This window comes from Sebastes umbrosus, chromosome 21 (assembly GCF_015220745.1).
Source record: "Sebastes umbrosus isolate fSebUmb1 chromosome 21, fSebUmb1.pri, whole genome shotgun sequence".
NCBI lineage: Eukaryota > Metazoa > Chordata > Actinopteri > Perciformes > Sebastidae > Sebastes > Sebastes umbrosus.
In genome coordinates, this window is record NC_051289.1 from 2194647 (window position 1) to 2216955 (window position 22309).

Below are 22309 nucleotides of genomic sequence, written 5' to 3' on the forward strand. Positions count from 1 at the left end.
TGAAAAGAAGTCCAAAAAAAAAAATCTGAAAAATGTAAAAAAAAAAAAAAAAAAAAAGTCTGAAAAATGTGTGATAAAAAAGTCTTAAAAATGGCCGATAAAAAAAGTCTGAAAAATGTTATGTAAAAAACAAATGTCTGAAAAATGTCTGAAAAAAATCTGTAAGATGTCTGAAAAAAATTCTAAAAAATGTCCGGACACAAAAGTCTAAAAAATGTCAAGAAAAGTCTGAAAAATATATCTAAAAAAGAAAATCTGAAAAAAAGTCTGAAAGAAAGTCTGAAAAATGTTATATAAAAAAAATCTGAAAAATGTAAAAAAAAATAAAATAAAAAGTCTGAAAATGTCCGATAAAAAAAGTCTGAAAAATGTTATGTAAAAAAAAAATGTCTGAAAAATGTCTGAAAAAATCTGCAAGATGTCTGAAAAAAATTCTATAAAATGTCCGGACACAAAAGTGGGAAAAATGTCAAGAAAAGTCTGAAAAATGTCCGCAAAAAAAAGTCTGAAAAATTTTATGGAAAAAAAGTTTGAAAAATGTTGGAAAAAAAAGTCTGAAAATAAAGTCTGAAAAAAAGTTTGAAAAATGTTATGTAAAAAAATAAAAGTCTGAAAAATGTCTGGAAAAAGTCTGTAAGATGTCTGAAAAAAATCTAAAAAATGTCCGGACACAAAAGTCTGAAAAATGTCAAAAAAAGTCTGAAAAATATATATATAAAAAAAAAAGTCTTAAAAATGTTATGTAAAAAAAAAGTCTGAAAAATGTTGGAGAAAAAAAGTCGGAAAAATGTCCAGAAGCAAAGGTCGGAAAAAAAGTCGGAAAAATGTTATGTAAAAAAAAAGTCTGAAAAATGTCCGGACACAAAAGTCTGAAAGATGTCAAGAAAAGACTTAAAATTATATATATATAAAAAAAAGTCTTAAAAATATTCGAAAAAAAGAAGTCTGAAAAATGTCCAAAAATAAAAAAAAAAAATCTGAAAAATGTAAAAAAACAACAAAAAAAACAATTCATTTTTCATATTTGCATTGTTTTATTTTGTTCTTTTAACGTGTGTGTGTGCAGGTTTAAAGTTTCTTTTTAAGTCCATCTTTAAGTCTGTTGGGATGCTGCTGGGTGTGAGGAGGTGTTGAGGTTAATGAGGTTCTTTCTTAGCAAGTCTGCGGAGGGACGAGCTGCTGAGGCGGGAAGGTGGATGCGGGAAGGTGGAGGCGCTGCTGAGGCGGGAAGGTGGATGCGGGAAGGTGGAGGCGCTGCTGAGGCGGGAAAGTGGATGCGGGAAGGTGGAGGCGCAGCTGGCGGCAGCGTGGTTTGTCAGCGGGTCTGTTGTGGTGTTGGAGGTGGTGGATGTGTCTGTAGCGGAGCTGTTTGTGCTGTGATAATGTTTCCTCAAACTGTGGAAGACCTCAGACAGAAACACCCGACCATCCACCTCATACGCGCTCACATCCGTCTGATCCGGAGGCAGGCGGCCGCTGGCGATCAGCTCTCTGAAGGCCTGAAGAGGAAGAATTAAAGTTGTACTCTAATAAAATATGAGGCAGACAGTTACTGTACAGTTCAGCCAGGTGACAGGATGTGTAGAATATATAAATATATACAGTATATATATATATAATGTTACCAGACAGACGGGCTCCTCCAGGTGATTCCCCCAGATGTAAATGTGGTTCAGAGTTGTGTTAACAGTCAGAACCCGAGCCAAAGACAGCAGACCCTCAGTCCCGATGTTGTTACTGCAGACAGACAGCCTGACGGACAGACAGACAGACAGACAGACATACAGACAGAGTTTCTATGTCTCGTGTAAATACTTTCAGCTGCTCCCCTGGAGTCTGATAAGAGATTATAATTCAGTCACCGTAAACTAAATAAAAACTGGACACTTTCCCCTCGTCAGACCTAAAAACAATCCTTAAAATAAGTAACGTTACGTAAATGGGATATTTTCTCCTCTTCACAGCCCTAAAAGTCCTAAAATGTATGTATTACTGGATACCTTCAACTCCGTAGGCCTTTAAAAACCCTTAAAGTAAAACAAACGGGATACTTTCCCCTCTTCAGATCTCTAAAATCCTTACAATAACTAAAAACTGGATATGATTTCCTCTTCAGACCTCTAAAAATCGTTAAAGTAAGTGAAAAACTGGATACTCTCTCCTCCTCAGGCCTTATCTGAGAAGGAAAATGCTCACAGCCTATGACCAAACTAAGGTGATAGGGTCACTATAGAGTTCATTTTAAGGGGATCAGAAGCCAGAAAGGTTGGGAGCCCTGGAACACCAAGGTGAAACCAAAGTACAACACTTCTTAAAAGCAAGAGCACGTTTCAGATAAAGTGCCTTTAGCCAGAGGATGGAACGTCCCTTTAACCTCTTAATGGATATGTGTTAATGTTGCTGTAGGTTGGACTCACTCTCTCAGGACGCAGCCTGGCCAGGCGACGGCCTCGCTCAGGCACACAGCGCCTTCATCTTCAATCCGATTGGACGACAGATCTATGACCTCCAGGGTGGGGTTCTTCTTCAGCAGCTCGACTAGATGGCGCACGCCGTCACGAGTCACACGGTTACTGCAGACAATAAAAGACAAGAAGAAGTACATAAGATGATCAGGAGTATTATAAGAATGGAACCACTGGATGTAGAGGATGTTTGTGTTCGTACCCGCGCAGGTCCAGGTAGCGCAGGCTGTGGTTGAGTCTCAGGCCTTCAGTCAGCCTCTCCATGCCGGTGTCCGTCATCCCCATCTTCCCCAGGTGGAGCTCCACCAGGCTGCTGTTCACCGCCAGCATCTCAGAGAAGTGCACCGCCCACTCCTCCTGAGAGACAGACATGTCTGCCGATGTACATTGGGCTGATACTGACCTATGAAATGTGATTCTGTCTGTGTAACACACCGGTGTGATGCTCTGTGTGTTTGTACCTGGAGGCTGAAGAGCAGCGGCCGGCTGAAGTCGACAGAGAGAAGAGTCTTGTTGCTTTTCAACACGATGGCGAACGCTATCACACTCTGAGTAGCCTGCAGAGACAACAGACAGCCAAATCAATTTTTTTTTTAATAAATATTCATATAAGTTAAGGATTTTTTTGTGGTCACACTTTCAATTACAAGTCACTACAACAAATGAACTAATCACCCTGATGCTTTACAAACTAAGATGTAAAATGTAACAGCGTGATAGACAGTACTCTTTTTGTGTTTACCAAGTCGCAGTCAGCCAGCTCCAGGTGTTTCAGGGTGTTGTTCACCTGCAGCATGCTGGCCAGGTGCATGGCTCCTCTGTTCTCAATCTTATTACCAGACAGGCTGAGAGAGAGCAAGGTGCTGTTACACTGCAGAGAGAAAGAGAGAGAGATCATTACTGAAAATAAATGTAGTTACTGTTAATAAAGATCAAAACCAACAGTGAATGTATCTGTGATATCTCTTCTTACTCTGTGCCATAGAGCTCCATTAAAAACAATGACATGTTCCTTAATAGCCATGATGAACACACACACTTTAGTTTATTTTGACTCAATCCTGCTGCCACTAATACTCACTAAATGTGGATTAATCCGCCGCTGAAAATAGTCCCCCAACAAATGCACTATTTCCTCCTATTTGTTTGATAAAAACTACAGTGAGCAGCTGTTTTTTTTTTTTTTTAAATGAAAGTATATATTCATAAGGTGTTTTTAAAGATTGAGGTCTTCAGTAGGAACCAATGGGCTTAAAGCTGAGAGCTACAGACAGGAAGTCAGACAGTACTGAGAGACGGACTAACATGTGGTTGATTTTTGTCTTTTCTTGTGATTTGTTGACAATAAGTAAACGTAAAAGTAAGCAGAAACGATGTCTGTAAATAGTAGTCACCCAAAAAGGGTACTTAAACAAACGAGACGCTGCTACTTAGATAGATAGATAGATAGATAGCAGCTGACTCAGCTACAAATTAATAAATAAAAATAAAAAAAGAACATGCCATAACATAATCAACATATGTAAATTCAAAAGCAGTATTTTTATGTGAGGGGGGAAAATAAGGACGGAAGAAAAAAATGAATAAATAATAAATAAAGAAATAAAGAAAAAAATATATATACATAAATAAATAATAAAAAGAAATAAGCAATAAATAAATACATACATAAATAATAAAAAGAAATAAACAATAAATAGATTCAATAAAAGCAAGGAGAAACAGAAAATTAAATAAGTAATGGATGACGAGTCCTGAGCAAAAATACATATGTATAGATAGGTAGGTAGAAACCTGCAGGCTCTTGGCGAGAACTTCAGCTCCGTCTGTCTGGATGTCGTTGGACATCAAGTCCAGAGAGTGCAGAGCTGATGTGTCCTTCTGCTCAGTGAAAACAGAAAGATAAACTACAACTGGAACATGAATAATATGAAATACGACACACACACAAAAAGAAATATGGCACATTTAGATCAATTAATTACATCCTCCATTTCCAGCGTACCTGTAAAAGGTCAACTAGGTGTCCAACCCCTTCATTTGTTATGTTGTTGTACCTGAAATCAAGACCTGTTGATACAAAGAAAACTAGTTTTAAATTGTTTAAAAAAAAGATTTCCTAGTTAGTTAACACCTAAACCACCTGACTGCTCACCTGTCACACTCTGGTTGTTTCTCAGACATTTAGAGAGAGCAAAAATATCTTTATCATCAAGTCGCTGAACGTGTCTCAGGTGTTCTTTTCCTGTCAGTTTTAAGGTGAAACTCCTAATAAACACAACAACAACAACAACAACATCAACAACAACAACATCAACAACAACAACAACAACATCAACAACAACAACAACAACAACAACAACATCAACAACAACAACAGCAGCAACAACAGCAACAACAACAACAACAACAACAACAACAACAACAACAACATCAACAACAGCAAAGCTTTAATTGACTTAATAATCAGACACCCATGCTGCCTTCAGGTGCTCTATATAAGGTATGAAGGCTGACACTAAATGTAGCTTACATGCTTTTGAATGAGAATAACACAAATGGATTGCATAAAAGTTGCTGTGGTTTTATTTAAAAGTAAAAGCAGACATGTGATATATGTGTTTAGTAACTTATATACCCAAAAGCATAGTAGTGTAGGCGTTAACTGTTGATGTTCCAGTATCAACCAACAGACCTGAAGGCAACATTAGCTTCGGAAGCTAATCTTAACAGTTCACTTTTAGCTAAAAATGTTAACTTTTAGTAATTTCTGTTCACATGTAACCACTTACTCCGTCACCGTAGTCTCCTGTAACACCTGTAAAACGTGTGGGTTTATTTTTATCTCATGTTCTGCGCAGACAGCAGCGTAAAACTCTGATATATTACCGCTAGCCATCGTTGAGCCTGCAGCGGAGTTTGAGTTTCTATGGCAACCACGGAAAGATGGCGTCTCGAGAAGGACTTCATCGAGTTGCATTAATCAAACTGCAATAAATAAATACATAAATAAATAAATAAATAAATGAATGAATAAATGAATGGATGAATTAATAAATAAATGAAGAAATGAATAAATAAGTGAATTAATAAATTAATTAATGAATGAATTAACGAATGAATATTAAATAATTGAATGAATGAATAAATAAATGAATGAATAACTGAATAAATGAATGAATGAATAAAAAAAATAAGTAAATAAATGAATAAATTAGTAAATAAATAAATGAATAAATAAATGAATAAATAAGTAAATGAAGAAATAAATGAAGAAATAAGTGAATTAATAAATGAATAAATAATTAAATAAATGAATGAATGAATAAATAAATAAATAAATGAATAAATGAATAAATGAATAAATTAATAAATTAATAATAAATAATTGAATGAATGAATGAATAAATAAATAAATAAATGAATGAATAAATAAATGAATTAATAAATAAGTAAATAAATGAATAAATTAGTAAATAAATAAATGAATAAATAAATAAATAAATTAATTAATTAATTAATGAATAAATGAATGACTAAATGAATAAATAAATAAATTAATTAATTAATTAATGAATTAATGAATGAATAATAAATAAATAAATGAATGAATGAATGAATAAATCAATAAATAACAAGGTGTGTTTTACTTCTTTTAGCAGTAACTGACAGATTCTGAGGAGGCTATAACCTAATATTACGAGAATAAAGTCATAACTTTACGAGAAAAAAGTCGCAATATTACGAGAATAAAGTCATAACTTTACAGGAAGAAAAGTTGTAATATTACGAGAATAATGTCATAACTGTACGAGAATAAAAGTCGTAATATTACGAGAATAAAGTCATAACTTTATGAAAAAAGTCGTAATATTATGAGAATTAAGTCGTAACTTTATGAAAAAAAGTCGTAATATTACGAGAATTAAGTCATAGGTTTACGAGAAAAAAAGTCGTAATATTACCATAATAAAGTCATAACTTTACGAGAAAAAAGTCGTAATATTACGAGAATAAAGTCATAACTTTCCGAGAAAAAAGTCATAACTTTCCGAGAAAAAAGTCGTTATATTACGAGAATAAAGTCATAACATTACGGGAAGAAAAGTTCTAATATTACGAGAATAAAGTCATAACTTTACGAGAAAAAAGTTGTAATAATACGAGAATAAAGTCTTAACTTTACGTGAAGAAAAGTTGTAATATTACGAGAATAAAGTCATAACTTTATGAAAAAAGTTGTAATATTACGAGAATAAAGTCATAACTTTATGAAAAAAGTTGTAATATTACGAGAATAAAGACATAACTTTATGAAAAAAGTTGTAATATTACGAGAATAAAGACATAACTTTATGAAAAAAGTCGTAATATTACGTTAATAAAGTCATAACATTATGAGAAAAAAAGAAAATAACATGAAAAATGTCTACTTTATAATATTATAACTTTATTCTCGTAATATTATAACTTTATTCTCGTAATATAACAACTTTAACCTCGTAATATTATGACTTTATTCTCTAAATCTCAGACTATTTTTTTTTCTTCAATGTGGCCCTAATACTAATAAATCTCTTCCTTTGTTAGTTTGATAGTAATCGTCCCTCACTGTCGTTCGTCGTCTGAGCATGGCGGTGTCCATCTTGACCCAACTATCTTTGCTGTAACCACCCGAAGTCTCGCGAGAACTGCCTGACGTCACTGGATAATGGCTGGAGATCGCGGATATTAGAAGGTACTTTTTCTGTCTTTTATTGACTTTGTTTGTGATTAATAATAATACATTTAAACCCGCAATCTGTTATAACCGACGACGCTTTTCCGCGGCTCGTCGGTGAAATAACCGTTCCTAACGTTTACTAACGTCTTCACGTCTCCGCGCCGGTTCAAACCGACGGAACCTTCGAAATAAGAGCACGATGTTGTTCCGCGCTTTCTCACAACAACAGAGAGCTGCAGCTTCCTGCTCCAACCGCTCTGCTTTAACTCTTATAAACACTATAATCCTTTCTCAGGCGGCTTGTAAAGTACATTAACCATTCACTAATATACCTGAAACAATAAAGCACCAGCAGAAGTCGTTTTAATCAACCTACGACTCCTCTGTTAGCATTAGCTCCAGCCTGAGGCCTGCTCAGGAAGCAGGCGGGAGCTTTTATTTTCCAAAACTGCTGTTTTCTCATCTCACCTGTCAAAGCTGCTGATCCAGACTATTATGATGATAAGTGGTTATAGAGACATGATTAATGTGTTATTATGCTCCATGTATTATCTTCTTACACTATAATAATATATAAGAGTTAAAGTGTTTATATAGAGATGATTAAATATGTTATTAGACTGTTATTATGTTACCAATACTACTGTTTTTCATTCATAACTATCTCCAACAGAGAAAGACACAATATAAATATTATATATATAATATAAGAGTTAAAGGAAGAGGAGGAGGTGAAGCAGACACACTACTGACAGTAAATCAGTACTTTTATTATACATGTTTATAATTATTACACCATAATTGTTTTTTATGTGCTTCAAGGCCATATTTTATTTTAATTTAATTTCAATATTATGTTTGTGTGTGATATAAACACACTATCGATTTAACCTAAATTAACCAGTCATGTTAGTTTAATTCAAGACCTGAACAGAACATATATTATTATTATTATTATTAATAATAATATTAATATTAATTATTGATAACAATAATTTATTATTATTATTATTATTATTAATAATAATAATAATAATAATAATAATATTAAGGGACACACTACTGAGAGTAAATTGGTACTTTTATTATACATGTTTATAATTGTTACACCATAATTGTTTTTTTATTTGTGCTTCAAGGCCATATTTTATTTTAATTTAATTTAAATATTATGTTTGTGTTTTCCAGCTCTGACACGCACATGTGTGATTTAAACACATCTTATATCACATATCAATTTATCTTAAATTTATCCAGGCATGTTAGTTTAATTCAAGGCCTGAACAGAATAGATATTATTATTATTATTATTATTATTATTAATAATAATAATAATAATAATAATAATAATACATTTTATTTGGTGGCGCCTTTCAAGACACCCAAGGACACCTTACAAAGATGTTGATAAGTGTTTATATATAGATGATAAATGTGTTTTTAGACTGTTGTTATGCTCCATGTATTATCTTCTTATACTTACAATAATACTGTTTTTCATTCATAACTATCTCCACCAGAGAAACACACAATATATAAGAATTAAAGTGTTTATATATAGATGATTAATGTGTTTTTAGACTGTTATTATGCTCCATGTTTTATCTTCTTACACTTACTAATACTACTGTTTTTCATTCATAACTATCTCCACCAGAGAAAGACACAATATATAAGAGTTAAAGGAAGAGGAGGAGGTGAAGCAGACACACTACTGAGAGTGAGTTGGTACTTTTATTATACATCTTTACAATTATTACACCATCATTGTTTTTTTTATGTGTGCTTCAAGGCCATATTTAAGAGTGACAAGCAAAGCTGGAGTTTGTGGCTGCTCTTGAAATTAAAATATTCTCAGTTGATTTTAGCATCTAACAGCGCCCCCAGAGGACAATATCTCATAAAGAGGTAAACTAAATAACTGTGTCATTAATGTTGACTGTCTCCTCCGTTGTGAACCAGCAGCAGAGATGGCTCAGATCACCAATCATGGTAAGCTGCTCCTGCAGCGCTTACATCAGCAGCGAGAGATGGACTTCTTGTGCGATATAACCATAATGGTGCGAGACGTGGAGTTCAGAGCCCACCGCAACATCCTGGCAGCGTTCAGCAAGTACTTCTCCTCCCAGGCCGAGAAGGGTCAAGACGTCACGACCTTGGACCCCGATAAGGTCAGCCGTTACGCTCTGGAGAAGCTTCTGGAGTTTATCTACACTGGACAGATGAACCTCAGCAGGTAGACCATTTTTTTTAAAAGTGACCTCACTGTATAAAATGACCTGTGGGGACCTCTAGGATAATCACAGCCTCATGAAACTTTACAGCCACAAACTAGAGACCTAGAGCATTCAGAGGATGGATGGATCAAACTAGAGACCTAGAGCATTCAGAGGATGGATGGATCAAACTAGAGACCTAGAGCATTCAGAGGATGGATGGATTAAACTAGAGACCTAGAGCATTCAGAGGATGGATGGATCAAACTAGAGACCTAGAGCATTCAGAGGATGGATGGATCAAACTAGAGACCTAGAGCATTCAGAGGATGGATGGATCAAACTAGAGACCTAGAGCATTCAGAGGATGGATGGATTAAACTAGAGACCTAGAGCATTCAGAGGATGGATGGATCAAACTAGAGACCTAGAGCATTCAGACGATGGATGGCTTTCCTAGCTTGATTGACAATAAGGGGGTTTCTCCTAAAAAAAAAGACAAAAACGGGTCTATTGTGGGTCTCAGAGGGTTAATGTAAATATTTAATACAGTGTTTGTTTTCATGTTTTCAGCACCAGACAAGCAGCGGTGCGTCGAGCGGCTGTGTTCCTGGGAATATCTGAGGCCATGAAGTATCTGGTTGAAACCCCCCACTGGTCCGAGCTGAGCGAAACGTCCCAGTCAGAGATGGATAAAGAAGCTGGTCTCTCTCCTCCCAGTCCGGCCTCTCACAGCTCCCCCAGCTCACCACTTCCCCTGTCTATCATCTCCGTTGTGGGGGACTGTCAGGAGGAGGGGATAGCTGGCGGAAAGCAGGCCGATGAGGCCAACGATGTAGACATGGAGGAGGGAGAAAGGAGTGATGCCGAGTACACCCCTACTACGCCGAAGAGCGTTGGGAGAGGGCAGGGACGGAAGAGGGGCAGAAAGCCGAAGAGTGTTAGTGTCGAACAGGTGGAGGCGAGCAGCTCGGTTGAGGGCACGCCCAAAACTCAGGGCTACAGGGGGAGGGGGAGAGGCCGAGGCCGAGGCCGAGGGAGAGGCCGAGGAAGAGGCAGGGGGAGAGGCAGAGGTGCAATTAAAAGTGAAGATCTTTCTATTGAAGATTCTGACGGGAGCGTGAAGGATTTCGGGGACTTCTCTGAAGACTGGAGCCCCTCTCAGGACGACGACACTCCGCCCAAGAAGCCTCGACTGAGCAGCGTAGAGGGGCGGCGAGGGCGAGGCCGGCCGAGGGGCCGAGGCAGAGGGAGAGGCAGGGGGCGAGGCAGGAGGAAGACCGTGGTGGAGGAGGAGGAGGAAGAAGAAGAAGAAGAAGATGATGAAGAAGAAGAAGAAGAAGGGGAGAGCGGCGGGGCGGGGACAGATTACGAGGGGGAGGAGGGGGAGGTTGAGGCCGGGGAGCAGGATCCGTCGGAGATGGACGAGCTGTCACTGTCGTGCACCGAGTGCAACAAACTGTTTAAAGACGTGAGCAGCCTGCGCCGACACGAGAAGATCCACGAGGGCCTGAAGCCGTTCGTCTGCATCTTCTGCTCCAAAAACTTCAGACAAGCTACCCAGCTGAAGACACACCTGCGCATACACACAGGTGAGCTGACCTATGATCCATAAATCACCTATATAGTAGAATATTAATGACTGAGAGTTCTTTCTCTCTGACATTTTGGGTACGACTGTGCTGCAGAAGGAATGAAACTAGAGTCAGCTAATGATTATTTTCAGTATCAATTAATCTGCTTAGTCATTTAGCATATAAAGAGTCAGAAAATGGTCACTACTTGGGTTCATTATACAGTTTATCAGTTGTTCTATACTGTTCTTGTTATGCATTGAATATAATATGAAATATCCATAAAATATGCCACTTAGTCAGTTTCTCAATGATAGAAAAGGGGTCCTTTAAGGAAAAGGTTGGGAAACACTGCACTAAGCTACGCTTTCTGTACTCCAACTCAAAAAACTCACATTTCCATCATGGATGTATTCCACTATTCCACCGTTGTCTTCCGGCAACATGTCACCTCGCCAGATTTCACATCAAGACTTCCTCTTGAGCGACACTCTTTCCATAATGTCACACACTTCTAATAACAATCAGAGCCTGTCACGACCAGTTTCAGAAATTGTGGTCCCCATTCGTCACTTAGACACAAAAACATGAGAAAATAGGGTCCAGGTTGAAAAACACCAAATTTACTCTTTGAGTTTTTATAAGTCAGGAAAGGTAGATCTCCAGTAATCCTCAGATGGACTCATGTTTTACCCAATCGAGTGCATCAAATTGAAGTTAAAGTTCATGAAATACATGTACCAACTTGGGTTGGATGAACAGAGTTTCATTTAGAAGTGTGTTTTCTTTGTTTTTGTTGCAGGCGAGAAGCCGTTTAATTGCTCCGAATGTGACAAGTGTTTTGCTCAGAAGTGTCAGCTGGTGGCTCACCGCCGGATGCACCACGGAGAGGAGAAGCCCTACACCTGCGAGCGCTGCGGCTTCAAGTTCGCTACCTCGTCCAACTACAAAATACACATCAGGTACGTGCATTGCTTTGGCTATTATTATTATTATTATTATATTATTATATTATTATTTTATGCACAGCAGCAGCTCTGTGTTGGAGAGAAAATGCCTTGCTCCTCCTGGGCATCTCACCTGTAGTTGTTTTAGTTGAGGAGACCTACAGAAGCCTCCTGTAAAACAGCAAATGTCATTTACACACTTCAGTATTTGTACAGATTAAACAAACGAGATGAAACATGTTAATTAGTGAGCTTTAGAGGAGCTGGTAGTCAGATTTTACTGTGTAACTGTGTGTTTTCTCCACAGACTTCACAGCGGGGAAAAACCGTACGTCTGTGACATCTGCGGTCAGGCGTTCGCTCAGTCCAGCACGTTGACCTACCACAAGCGACGCCACACCGGAGAGAAACCGTACCAGTGTGATCTGTGCGGCATGTCGTTCTCCGTCTCTTCGTCTCTTATCGCTCACGCACGGAAACACACAGGTGAGAGTGATTTATTAATTGGGTTGAACTTGAGCCAGCAGAGCTTGTTTGGTTTCCTTCCAAACTGTTTGGACAGATCGAGACTTTTAGCGGCCAAAAACGTGTCGTCTCTTGGCTCAGAGCAGCTGTTCTGAATATATTTGATGTGTGTAAATGTGTTTCAGGCGAGACTCCGTACAAATGTGCACAGACGCAATGTGACGCAAGCTTTGTGACGTCTTCCGAACTGAAGAAACACATGAGGCGACTTCACCCAGGTGAGTTTTCCTGAATCCACATCAAACTTTTGACTCTAAATGCCCAGACATACCAAACTGACATCAGGGAGCCAGCGGCGACAGAGGCGACAGACGCTCACCGACAGCCCCAAACTGTCCACCGGCCGACCGTTGGCTTGATGTGTCTTGGCCGTTCATCAACGAAGTCTCTCCTCAGTGATCACAGAAAATGAAAATAGGATGTAATGTTGCTAACGCTGTCCTGTCTCTGTCTCTGTGTGCAGAGGGGAACAACGGCGTGCAGTGTCTGCTGTGTGGAAACCGGTTCGCCAGCGTAAAGAACATGATCAAACACCAGGAGAAGGCTCACGCTGATGAAGTGCGGCAACACAAGGAGAGAGCCAGAGCAGGTGAGCAGTGTGTCTGTGTGGTCAAATGTCCCCGTTAAGGCCTCAAACGCTGAACCCTCAGGGACTTGACTGATGTCACCTGTTGAATGGTTGAGTATGAGAGGCTGCAAGAGCTTGAAATGGTATAAATATGAATGAGACGGCACTTTGTGGCGACATATCACATATCATGATGACTCGTGGGTTTTTATCTGTCCTCTTTGTTTACCTTTTTCCTTTAACGCCTCTGGGCTTCTGTTGGTAACCGTGGTAACCCTGTGTTTTTAACGTCACAAAGCTATAAATTGTGGTTAATTCCCTCAGGCAAAGTCTGCAGAAATGTGGTTGTACGGAACGTGTTCATAAAGGACTCAAAATGTCTGCGAAAGAGCCCTCAAGCTCCTTTAGGGGGCGCCAACCTTCTGACTGGAAACCACAGATTAAAGCAGCCGTGTCGACTTTGTTTTACTGTTTTATTGACGTTACTTCTTCTTGTGTTCATCACTACAAGAACCAAAACAGAAATGGAAGTTCACGTTCAGTTTCCTTCCTGTTTGATAACTTCCTGTTTCTGTGTGTGTGTGTGAGCAGTCGTGCTCCTGGCGTCCAGTCATCCCGTGGCGTTTGTCCAGGGCAAACTCACCCAGGAAAACAAAGGCATGGCTTCTATCCCGGAAGGCGGCGAGCCGGCCAACCCCGAACCAACCACGCCCAACCCCAAAGACCCCACGCCAGAGGCAACCGCCGCCACTGATGACTCCGCTACCACCACCGCCATCATTCAGGACTTCAAGGCGGAGCCCGCGCACTCCGACATCAGCGCAGCCGGCGGCGACCAGGTGACCTTCGAACCCGACCCGGAGCAGACTATCAACTCGGACACCCTCCACGCTCTGGTGGAGCAGCTGCGGCCGCCGCCCTCCCCCGCCCAGAGCCTGGAGCAGATCGTCATCATCAGGACGGTGGACAACGGCGAACACAACGCTCCTCAGCAGTGAGGCCTCGCCACTCTGGTGGAACAGTTTCACTTTTTAACGTACAAGCTACAGTCAGCCACTGTTAGGATCAGATTCAGGACATTTGGTCATCTGCAAGTGAAAGATGATTTTATTTTCTTACAACTTGGGTCTTAATTTCATAGTTTTGTCCGTTATATTTATATCAGTAATAATAGCACCGTACTTACATGCTTACAAGACAACAAACCTCCAAGTTAGATAACTTTATTCTGGAGGAGAAAACGAAGGTGAAAGGTAAAATTATCACCCACATTGTCCACCGTAAACATCCGTCATGCACACTCTTTTCCTGTGCAATGACCGGATTACAGAGAGGTGAAGTCCCGCCCCTTCCTGTGGACCACTGTGGGACCTTATGTAGGAAATAAATATGTCAACGGCGAGAGACAAATATATTTTTCCTCCCGTTTGAATTGCTCCATGAATCACACATCTGATGTTTGTCAATATAAAAGATCATTTTACAAGTCAAGAAAGTCTCAGTTTGTCGTCGTATCGTTTAGTTTTGTGTGAAACCGCTCAGTGAACTACATCGATACGTCACCAACACTAGCTAGCTAACTTAACTATGTTCCACGCACAGATGTTATCTTACCAGATGTGTTTCACCCAGCGACTCCTGGTCTTTTTATCAGCCGGGAAGTGAAAGAACGAGTCAGACCCGTTGCTGGTGTGAGTTCATCCCAGTAGGAAACAGACAGACATCGTAGCTTCAGAGAGAGAGACGTCACTTATGTGACTTTTGGGTGTGTCATCTTTCTAATTACGTATTTTTTCACAGTCTGATACTTCAACATTTTTACAACAAAGTGAGACTTTCTTGACTTGCAAAATTATCTTTTATATTGACAAACATCATATGTGTGATTCATGGAGCAATTCAAACTGGAGGAAAAATATATTTGTCTCTCTCCGTTGACTACCGTATCGTCTTCGCCTCTCTATAACACTTCAGGTGACCTCACTTTCAGTTTCACCTCCAAATAAAGTGGTTTAGATGATCTGGATGAACTATTGGTTTGTTTACAACCAGTCTGAGTTAGTATAACGTTAGTATAACGTTAGTATAACGTTATTACTACTCGTAGAAATTAAGGGGGGAAACTACAAAAATAAGACCTGAGTTGTAAAATAAGCAGAATAATCCTGTAACTGATTTCCTGTTATCTTGAGTCGGGAGTTGTTGTTCCCAAACAGAGAAACAGGATGGGAAGTGAGTTTTAGAAAACTAGAAACATCAGATATCATCTCTTCGGCTATAGTTCCTGGCTCCTCAATACTTCTAGATGGCCCGGGAACTATCCGGGTGGAGTTTGCTGTAGGATGTGATCCTCATCGGTCAAACTCAAATCTCGAGGCCGCTACTACCCGTGTGCAGAGTTCGCTCTCTGTGCAGCATCCATTCAAAGACCAGAGTTGTGTCAACAGTAAAGTATTCAAACAACAGAGATGAACTCTTCATTAGGAGTGCACTGATCCAGAGTACTGGTGCCAATACTGTAAGAGGATTGTGAGACGAGATAGATCCACATTTAATCCAGTGTCATAAAATCTTCTGTTTCGGCTGTCAGTTCAGTCGTTTGTGTTGAGCCACAGACTTTTTTTGTAATTTTTCTACATACAAAAATGCTGTTTTTTCCCCACTAAGAGATTTACAGATTTTAAATATACGAGAAAAGAGAACTGCTACGTGTTTATCTGGGGAGAAAAAGTCTGATTGGTGCGTCCCTAAACTTCACAACAAACCAGAAGAGGCAAAAGGAGGATGTTGAGAACAATTGCTAAAATATCCCTCCTCATTTAGAGCCGTTTGTCTTTTCATTGCTCAGCTTGAGTCGCTCTGAATACCAGTTCAGCTAAATGATAAAGATGTTTGTAACATCACTGACGTCAGATAGAAACCTCCTCGGCTCTACATTTTTCCAGCGTAGAAACAGATGTTTACCGATCTCATAAAGTCCAGCAGGTTACCAAAAAAACTTTGAGACTATCAACATTTTGTGGGACGTTGACGCGTGGCTGGAGTCACTTCTCTGGTTGGATGAATTATCTAATGTAAAGAAACGTCAGACCTGAATGTTGAGCAAACAAATACTCACATTGTTTTTAATAGATAATGTAGTTAGTAGCAGCCCTGTTATCGCCACCAGATATGATTTTATTTATCATAAATGTCCCATAAGTGTTTGACATGTGATGGTGGTTTTATTAATGTAAACATCGTCCTGTTAAAGCAAAACATGGTTTTTTGTTTCAGTGTAATATAGATTTCTTTTCTTTTTTTTAAAGCAGCTGTTTTAGGTCTTAGCGGAAGAGATTGTGCTTCAAGTTTGAAAACTACGTTATATTTCTAACAACTGTTTTTTGTTTATTTCTTTTTTTATTTTGGATAAAACGTCTGCATTACTTGTACAGAAATGTGAATTACATAAACAAGTTCACTGCTGTATGAAAACAGTACAACAGGAAAATAAACTTAAAGACAAAAAGGGACAATCAGATGTGTGTCTGTCTCTGTGACTATTGCAGATAAGTTGAGAAATAAATGATTATTGCTGATAGTTATAGACAAGTATTTCCTCTAATGACATTTCTTTCAGTATCTACTTGTATTTATTTTATGTATATGTATTTATATATATAATTTGGCACATTGAGATGTTTAAAACAGCTCATATTTGAATGATAAAGATTATTAAAATGATATATATATAAAATGTTCTTAGTTTTTATAGTGATTTTTTAAATATATTTACTCATATATATATATATAGTAAATATATTTTAAAAATCACTATAAAAACTAAGAATATGTTGTATATATTTATATATAAATGTATATATATGTGTGTGTGTGTCTGTGTATATATATATATATATATATACAATTTTCTTAGTTTTTATAGTGATTTTTAAAATATATTTACTCTTTATGCCTTTTAAATCATTCCTACATTTTTTATATATTATATAATGAAAAAGTAAAAAAGATAAAAATTTAGAAAAAAATAAAGAAAATAACAGGAATAAAAACAATAAAATGATTAAAAATAAAAAAACAAAAGCAAACAAAAACAAACAAAACAATAAAAAAAAATTTAAAAAAAGTAGGCTGGTATGATGGTGCGCATACACACATATACCATGTATATAAACACATACATACACATAAATATATATGTACATACACTTGTATATATACACCGTACTTTATTTGGGTATTTCCATTTTATGCTTCTTTCTACTTCTACTCCTCTACATCACAGAGTGAAATATTGTACTTTTTACTGCACTACATTTATTATCCAGCATTAGTTACCTTACAGATTCATAATATTAAAACAAAAATATAAATCAACTAATAAATTCTAATATATTATTATAGATGAATCTACCCATCAGGATATAAAGTATTTAAAATAGACTCCACCTTTACCAGCTGCAACATTAAAGAGATGAACACATTAATGCATCAATGATTTTAATACAATAATATAATATACTTTATTCTGAACTGGACCATTGTGCACGCTTCAGGAAGATTTTGACTTGTAACAGAGTATTTCTACACTGTGGTATTACTACTTTTATTGAAGTAAAAGATCTTCTTCCACTGCTGGTAAATACTGTTTATTTCTATCTGTCTGCTGGATTAATATGATTTATGATCTTCACAGCATATTACAGTAAACTCTTCCTCTGTGGCGCTCAGCGCAGCAGCCGGAGTGATATAAACCTCAGCAGGTGGAGTTTAATGGGGAGATAAGTGACTTGAATATTGTATGAAAAGCACCTTGAGCCTCTCGGTGTGTCTCCGTCTCTTTAATGTCCCTGCCAGGAGGCTTCATCCTGCTCTCCAGTAACCATCATCCTGCCAGGAGGCTTCATCCTGCTCTCCAGTAACCATCATCCTGCCAGGAGGCTTCATCCTGCTCTCCAGTAACCATCATCCAGCCAGGAGGCTTCATCCAGCAGCTGATTAAAGCCTCTCTGTCCTGCTCTGGGAAATGTAATTCCAACCACACATATGTGATATTTACTATCAAATATTGGTCATTTCTAAAGCACTGGAAGTCTGTTTATAAATGAAATGTAGTAAATGATTTAGTAAATGTGCTGCTCCCTGAAATCCATCAGGAAAATATACAATTATATTATGTTAATATTATGTAAAAATCAACTTTTTGACATTAAAGTACCGGACTTAAGTACAAATTGTACTTTACTTGAGTATTTTCTTTTCATACTTCTACTCTGGAAATATAGGAGGGCTGCAACTAATGATTGTTTTCATTGTTGATTAATCTGTAGATTATTTTACTGATTAATTGATTAGTTATTTTGTCGATTAAATGTCAGAAAATGTTGAAAAAGCCCAACCTGACGTCCTCAAATGTCTTGTTTTGTCCACACCAAAGTAGTATATTTTTATGCTATCGTTTATTTTTTGAGGTATACTTAAGTAAAGTTCAAGTGTATTTCCCCCAAGTACTTTATGTAAGTATACTAATATTAGTGTACTAGTAGTATACTTGTAAGTGTACTACTTCAATACTTCTTGGAACTAAATTGGCCCACTTTTTAGTTTATAAAAGTGTACTTTTAAGTGTAAGAATAGTATACTTTGAGTACACTACTTGTTTACATCTACATTTTAATCTTTACTGCAACTATACTATAGGTATTGTTTACTAGTTTAATACTTGTAGCCCACTTTAAAGTTTATGAAAGTACACTTTAAAGTATACGCTCAGTAAACTACTAATTTAATAGTTTTTATACGGCAACTATATTTGTATATACTTGTAGCCCACTTTATAGTTTATGAAAGTACACTTTAAAGTATACTCAGTAAACTACTAGTTTATTCAGTACTACTAGTACTATTCTCACACTTAAAGTACACTTAAAAGTATACTTTTATAAACTTAAAAGTGGGCCAATTTAGTCCCAAGAAGTATCGGAGCAGTACGCTTATAAGTACATTGATATTAGTATACTTAAATAAACTTGGGAAATAAATACTTGAACTTTACTTAAGTATACTTCATAAAATAAACTTGAAGTGTACTGCTTTTTTTGTAAAGGTACTTTAACTAGATTTGACTGATTATACTGACATACTTTTACTGAAGCAACATTTTGCAGTGTGGTATTGTTAGTACTTGTATGTGAGTACTTCCTCCTCTACTGTCAGTATCCACTCAGCTGTGAGTACACACAGCAGACAAACAGGATCACACACATATTCATGCTGCTGTCACGTGGAAACCTCCAGTTCTGTTCTGGTGATCGTCATGCTGCTGTGGAGGTTTTTAAAAATTATCCGTTCATTAAATATTAAAAGTCAGTCAAATAAACTTAAATAAACATCAATCATTAAAGAAAAAACATGTCATCGTCACTTTCACCTGAATTAACTAACAACTCTGCTCAGGAATGATTGGCTGCTCTGGAATGCACACAGTTACACACTCACACACCTGTACCACCTGTATCACCTGTATCGCCTGTATCACCTGTATCTATGAGCAACCTATCCATTGTCACTCTGTTGCTATGGCAACAGCTTTGATCCAAGTTTACATGTCAGCTACTGCTGCATTAGCAAACATGGCAACAGGAAATACAAAAGAGGACCCATTTACTGTAATATGCTGTCAAGTGTGAAAAGGTCAATACCTGCAGGTTATAGGAGGGCAACTGATGCTAACACCTGGGAAAAAGAAGATTTTAAATTATTGTAAGAAAACACAGAATAATTTAGAAACCAGATCTATTTTAACCTAAAGAAGTTGTAGTTGTATTGCCTAAGTGAAAGAAGTTGTAGTTTTATTACCTAAACCTAAAGAAGTTGTAGTTTTGTTGCCTAACCTAAAGAAGTCTTTTTGTTTTTGTTAAAAACGTGACGTTTTATTCAGTTTTTCATGTTAGAACGTGTTACTTTTAAGTTTCACTTTTACAATGTAGTAGGTGTAGTAGGCCCCTACTGACCCACATCTATGGTGCTTATAGTGACTGATAACGCCTATTTAATGGCCTGATAACAGTCGACTCGGGTGGAGCTAGTCAAGTCAAGTTAATTTTATTTTTACAGCCCAATATCACAGATCACAAATTTGCCTCAGGGGGCTTTACAATCTGAAGAGAAAAGCAGCTTCCAACAAACACGTGACTGCAGATAAGGTCGAGTATTAGAGAGGTCACAGCCTTCTTTGATCTTTAGAAACTGAGACTTCCCATCTGGGGAAAAGCAATTAGCCTCGAGGGGAAGAACGAAGGAGGAAGAGATGAATGTTAATATATTATCGTTGCAGCAAACATTCAACATCAACACATCTGGAGATACGTGGTTTTATCTGGACAGGAAGTAACTAAAGCTGTCAGACAAATGTAGTGGAGTAAACAGTACGATATTTACCTCTGAGATGACATCTCACTTCTAGTAAAGACGACATGTCACCAGCAGTGAGTCTGTGTTTTTGGCGTGAACATGTCTCAGCTCTGAGCAGCTGTATATGTAAATGTGAGAGGATACGCTCACCACAAAATGAGATTAGGGTTAGCAGTTGCTCCAGAATTAGTCTGTTAACACACCGCAGGTTTGTTATGATTATTTATTTATCATCTGAGCAGGAGGAATCAGACTTACAGCTCCCTTAATGCTGCTGCTTAATTCACTCTGACACCGATGTTCCTGCTCTCTGCTGTGTGTCTGTGTGTGTGTGTGTGTGTGTGTGTGTGTGTGTGGGGGAGGATGCAGGCATTTGTATAATGTGTGTTTGTGTGTTCGTGCACACTGAGGCCTTCAGGGGTTGATGGGTGAGTGTGTGTGTGTGGGTGGATATTAAGAGAGAGAGAGAGAGAGTGTGTTTGAATAAGAGATAACAGAGAGGTTTAACTGCCTCTCTACAGCTTCATATCAAGGAGGAGGCTGCTGATGAGGCTCAGAGAGGCGGATCTGTCTGTCTGCCTGTCTGTCTGTCTCTCTCTGCAGTACCACATACTGAGGTTGTGAGTTCTGCAGGAAGCTTTTACACATAAGACCAGTATATGTTTACTAGACCAGTGGTGGAAGACGTACTCAGATGCTTTACTTTAACCCTCATCCTTCCAACCTATTTAACATACAAGGACAAGGATTTAAGATTTTTATTTTCATAAATAGAAGTTGCAGCCACAAACACTATATTGATAATGTAAAAAAACCATTATACATAAGTATTTACAGTAAAACAGACATATAAATTATGAATTAAAACCCTTAAGAAGTAGGAATACAAAATTTAAATAATTAAGATCAGCAAATATTCCAATACAAATAAAAGTACTGCATTCAAAATGTTACTTAAGTAAAAATATTGTCAGCAAAATGTACTTAAAGTATCAAAAGTAAAAGCACGCATTATGCAGAACGGCCCCTTTCACGGTGTTATATTGTTATACAATATTATATTATTCTGTTTTTAATCACTAACGAATACATCTAAAAGAATTTTAATGTTGACGTTCGTCAATGTGGAGATGATTTTAGATACTTAAGTATGTTTCTTTAATCTAAAAATGGAGTAGAAGTAGAAAGTAGCAGAAAATGGAAAAACTCAAGTACAAGTACTTTGAATTTGTACTTAAAGGAACAATGTATGTAAGGGATAAGGAACAGCTAGTGGGTCATTGTTGTGAAATAAACCTCGTACTTTGATTTGATATGTTTAGATATATTTTCTTTTTTTGTACTGTTTTTTTTATGTATTTCATTGTTTTTATTGGATTGTTTTCCACTGTTTGGTTTGTTTTTCTGCTCATTTTGTGTTCTTTTTGTTGTAGTTTAAACTTTTGTTGTATTTTTTTTAATTATGTTAGTTAAGTTCCTTTTTTGTTATTGTTTTTTTTTCATTGAATGGATTTTGTGTGGTTTTATATGTGTGCAAATAAATAAATAAAAATTAAAAAATAAATTACTTTAACCTTCATCCTTCCAACCTATTCAACATACAAGGACTACCGACGGCAGCTCACTGTACCGCGGTCTTGTAAAGGGAGGAGGAGTGAGCGGAGGGGTACTCAGTTGATTGCAATCTGCAACAACACCACTAGATGTCGCCAAAATCCTTCAAACTGTCCCTTTAAGTACAGTACAGTACTTGAGTAAATGTACTTAGTTACACTGATATCACATGATCTTCCTCAGCTGATGGATTTGGCTCAAAGAACGTATATTGCCTAAAAGTGAAAGTCAATTGTTGGTTCCAATGCAACATCAGCGCCCAGC

At 37.5% G+C, this 22309-nt stretch overlaps 2 protein-coding genes and 1 long non-coding RNA gene across 7 annotated transcripts; 2 read left to right on the forward strand and 1 right to left on the reverse strand.

Moving 5' to 3' along the window:
• Positions 1-1010: 1010 nt before the first annotated feature.
• Positions 1011-7204, reverse strand: lrrc34 (leucine rich repeat containing 34). Its single transcript, XM_037756349.1, has 11 exons — positions 7078-7204; positions 5258-5453; positions 4621-4733; positions 4471-4535; positions 4260-4346; positions 3208-3336; positions 2927-3022; positions 2668-2822; positions 2418-2573; positions 1626-1752; positions 1011-1499 (listed from the first exon to the last, which is right to left on the reverse strand). The coding sequence occupies exons 2-11, from the start codon at positions 5443-5445 to the stop codon at positions 1137-1139; spliced, it is 1479 nt and encodes a 492-aa protein (XP_037612277.1). The 5' UTR covers positions 5446-5453; positions 7078-7204; the 3' UTR covers positions 1011-1136.
• On the forward strand, positions 1659-19272 carry LOC119480261. The gene is made up of 3 exons (XR_005204861.1): positions 1659-1792; positions 5111-5114; positions 19262-19272. It is a non-coding gene; the product is annotated as an uncharacterized LOC119480261 (long non-coding RNA).
• Positions 7186-14441, forward strand: mynn (myoneurin). 5 transcript variants are annotated; one of them, XM_037756338.1, is made up of 9 exons: positions 7186-7203; positions 8846-8908; positions 9154-9424; positions 9978-10996; positions 11781-11940; positions 12233-12411; positions 12576-12668; positions 12914-13039; positions 13610-14441. In XM_037756338.1, the coding sequence occupies exons 3-9, from the start codon at positions 9159-9161 to the stop codon at positions 14014-14016; spliced, it is 2250 nt and encodes a 749-aa protein (XP_037612266.1). In that variant the 5' UTR covers positions 7186-7203; positions 8846-8908; positions 9154-9158; the 3' UTR covers positions 14017-14441. The 5 variants fall into 5 exon arrangements, with proteins under 5 accessions (XP_037612266.1, XP_037612267.1, XP_037612268.1 ...); XM_037756339.1 differs by lacking the exons at positions 7186-7203; positions 8846-8908 and adding an exon at positions 8248-8256 and having other exon boundaries at positions 9151-9424; XM_037756340.1 differs by lacking the exons at positions 7186-7203; positions 8846-8908 and adding an exon at positions 8248-8256.
• Positions 19273-22309: the final 3037 nt, after the last annotated feature.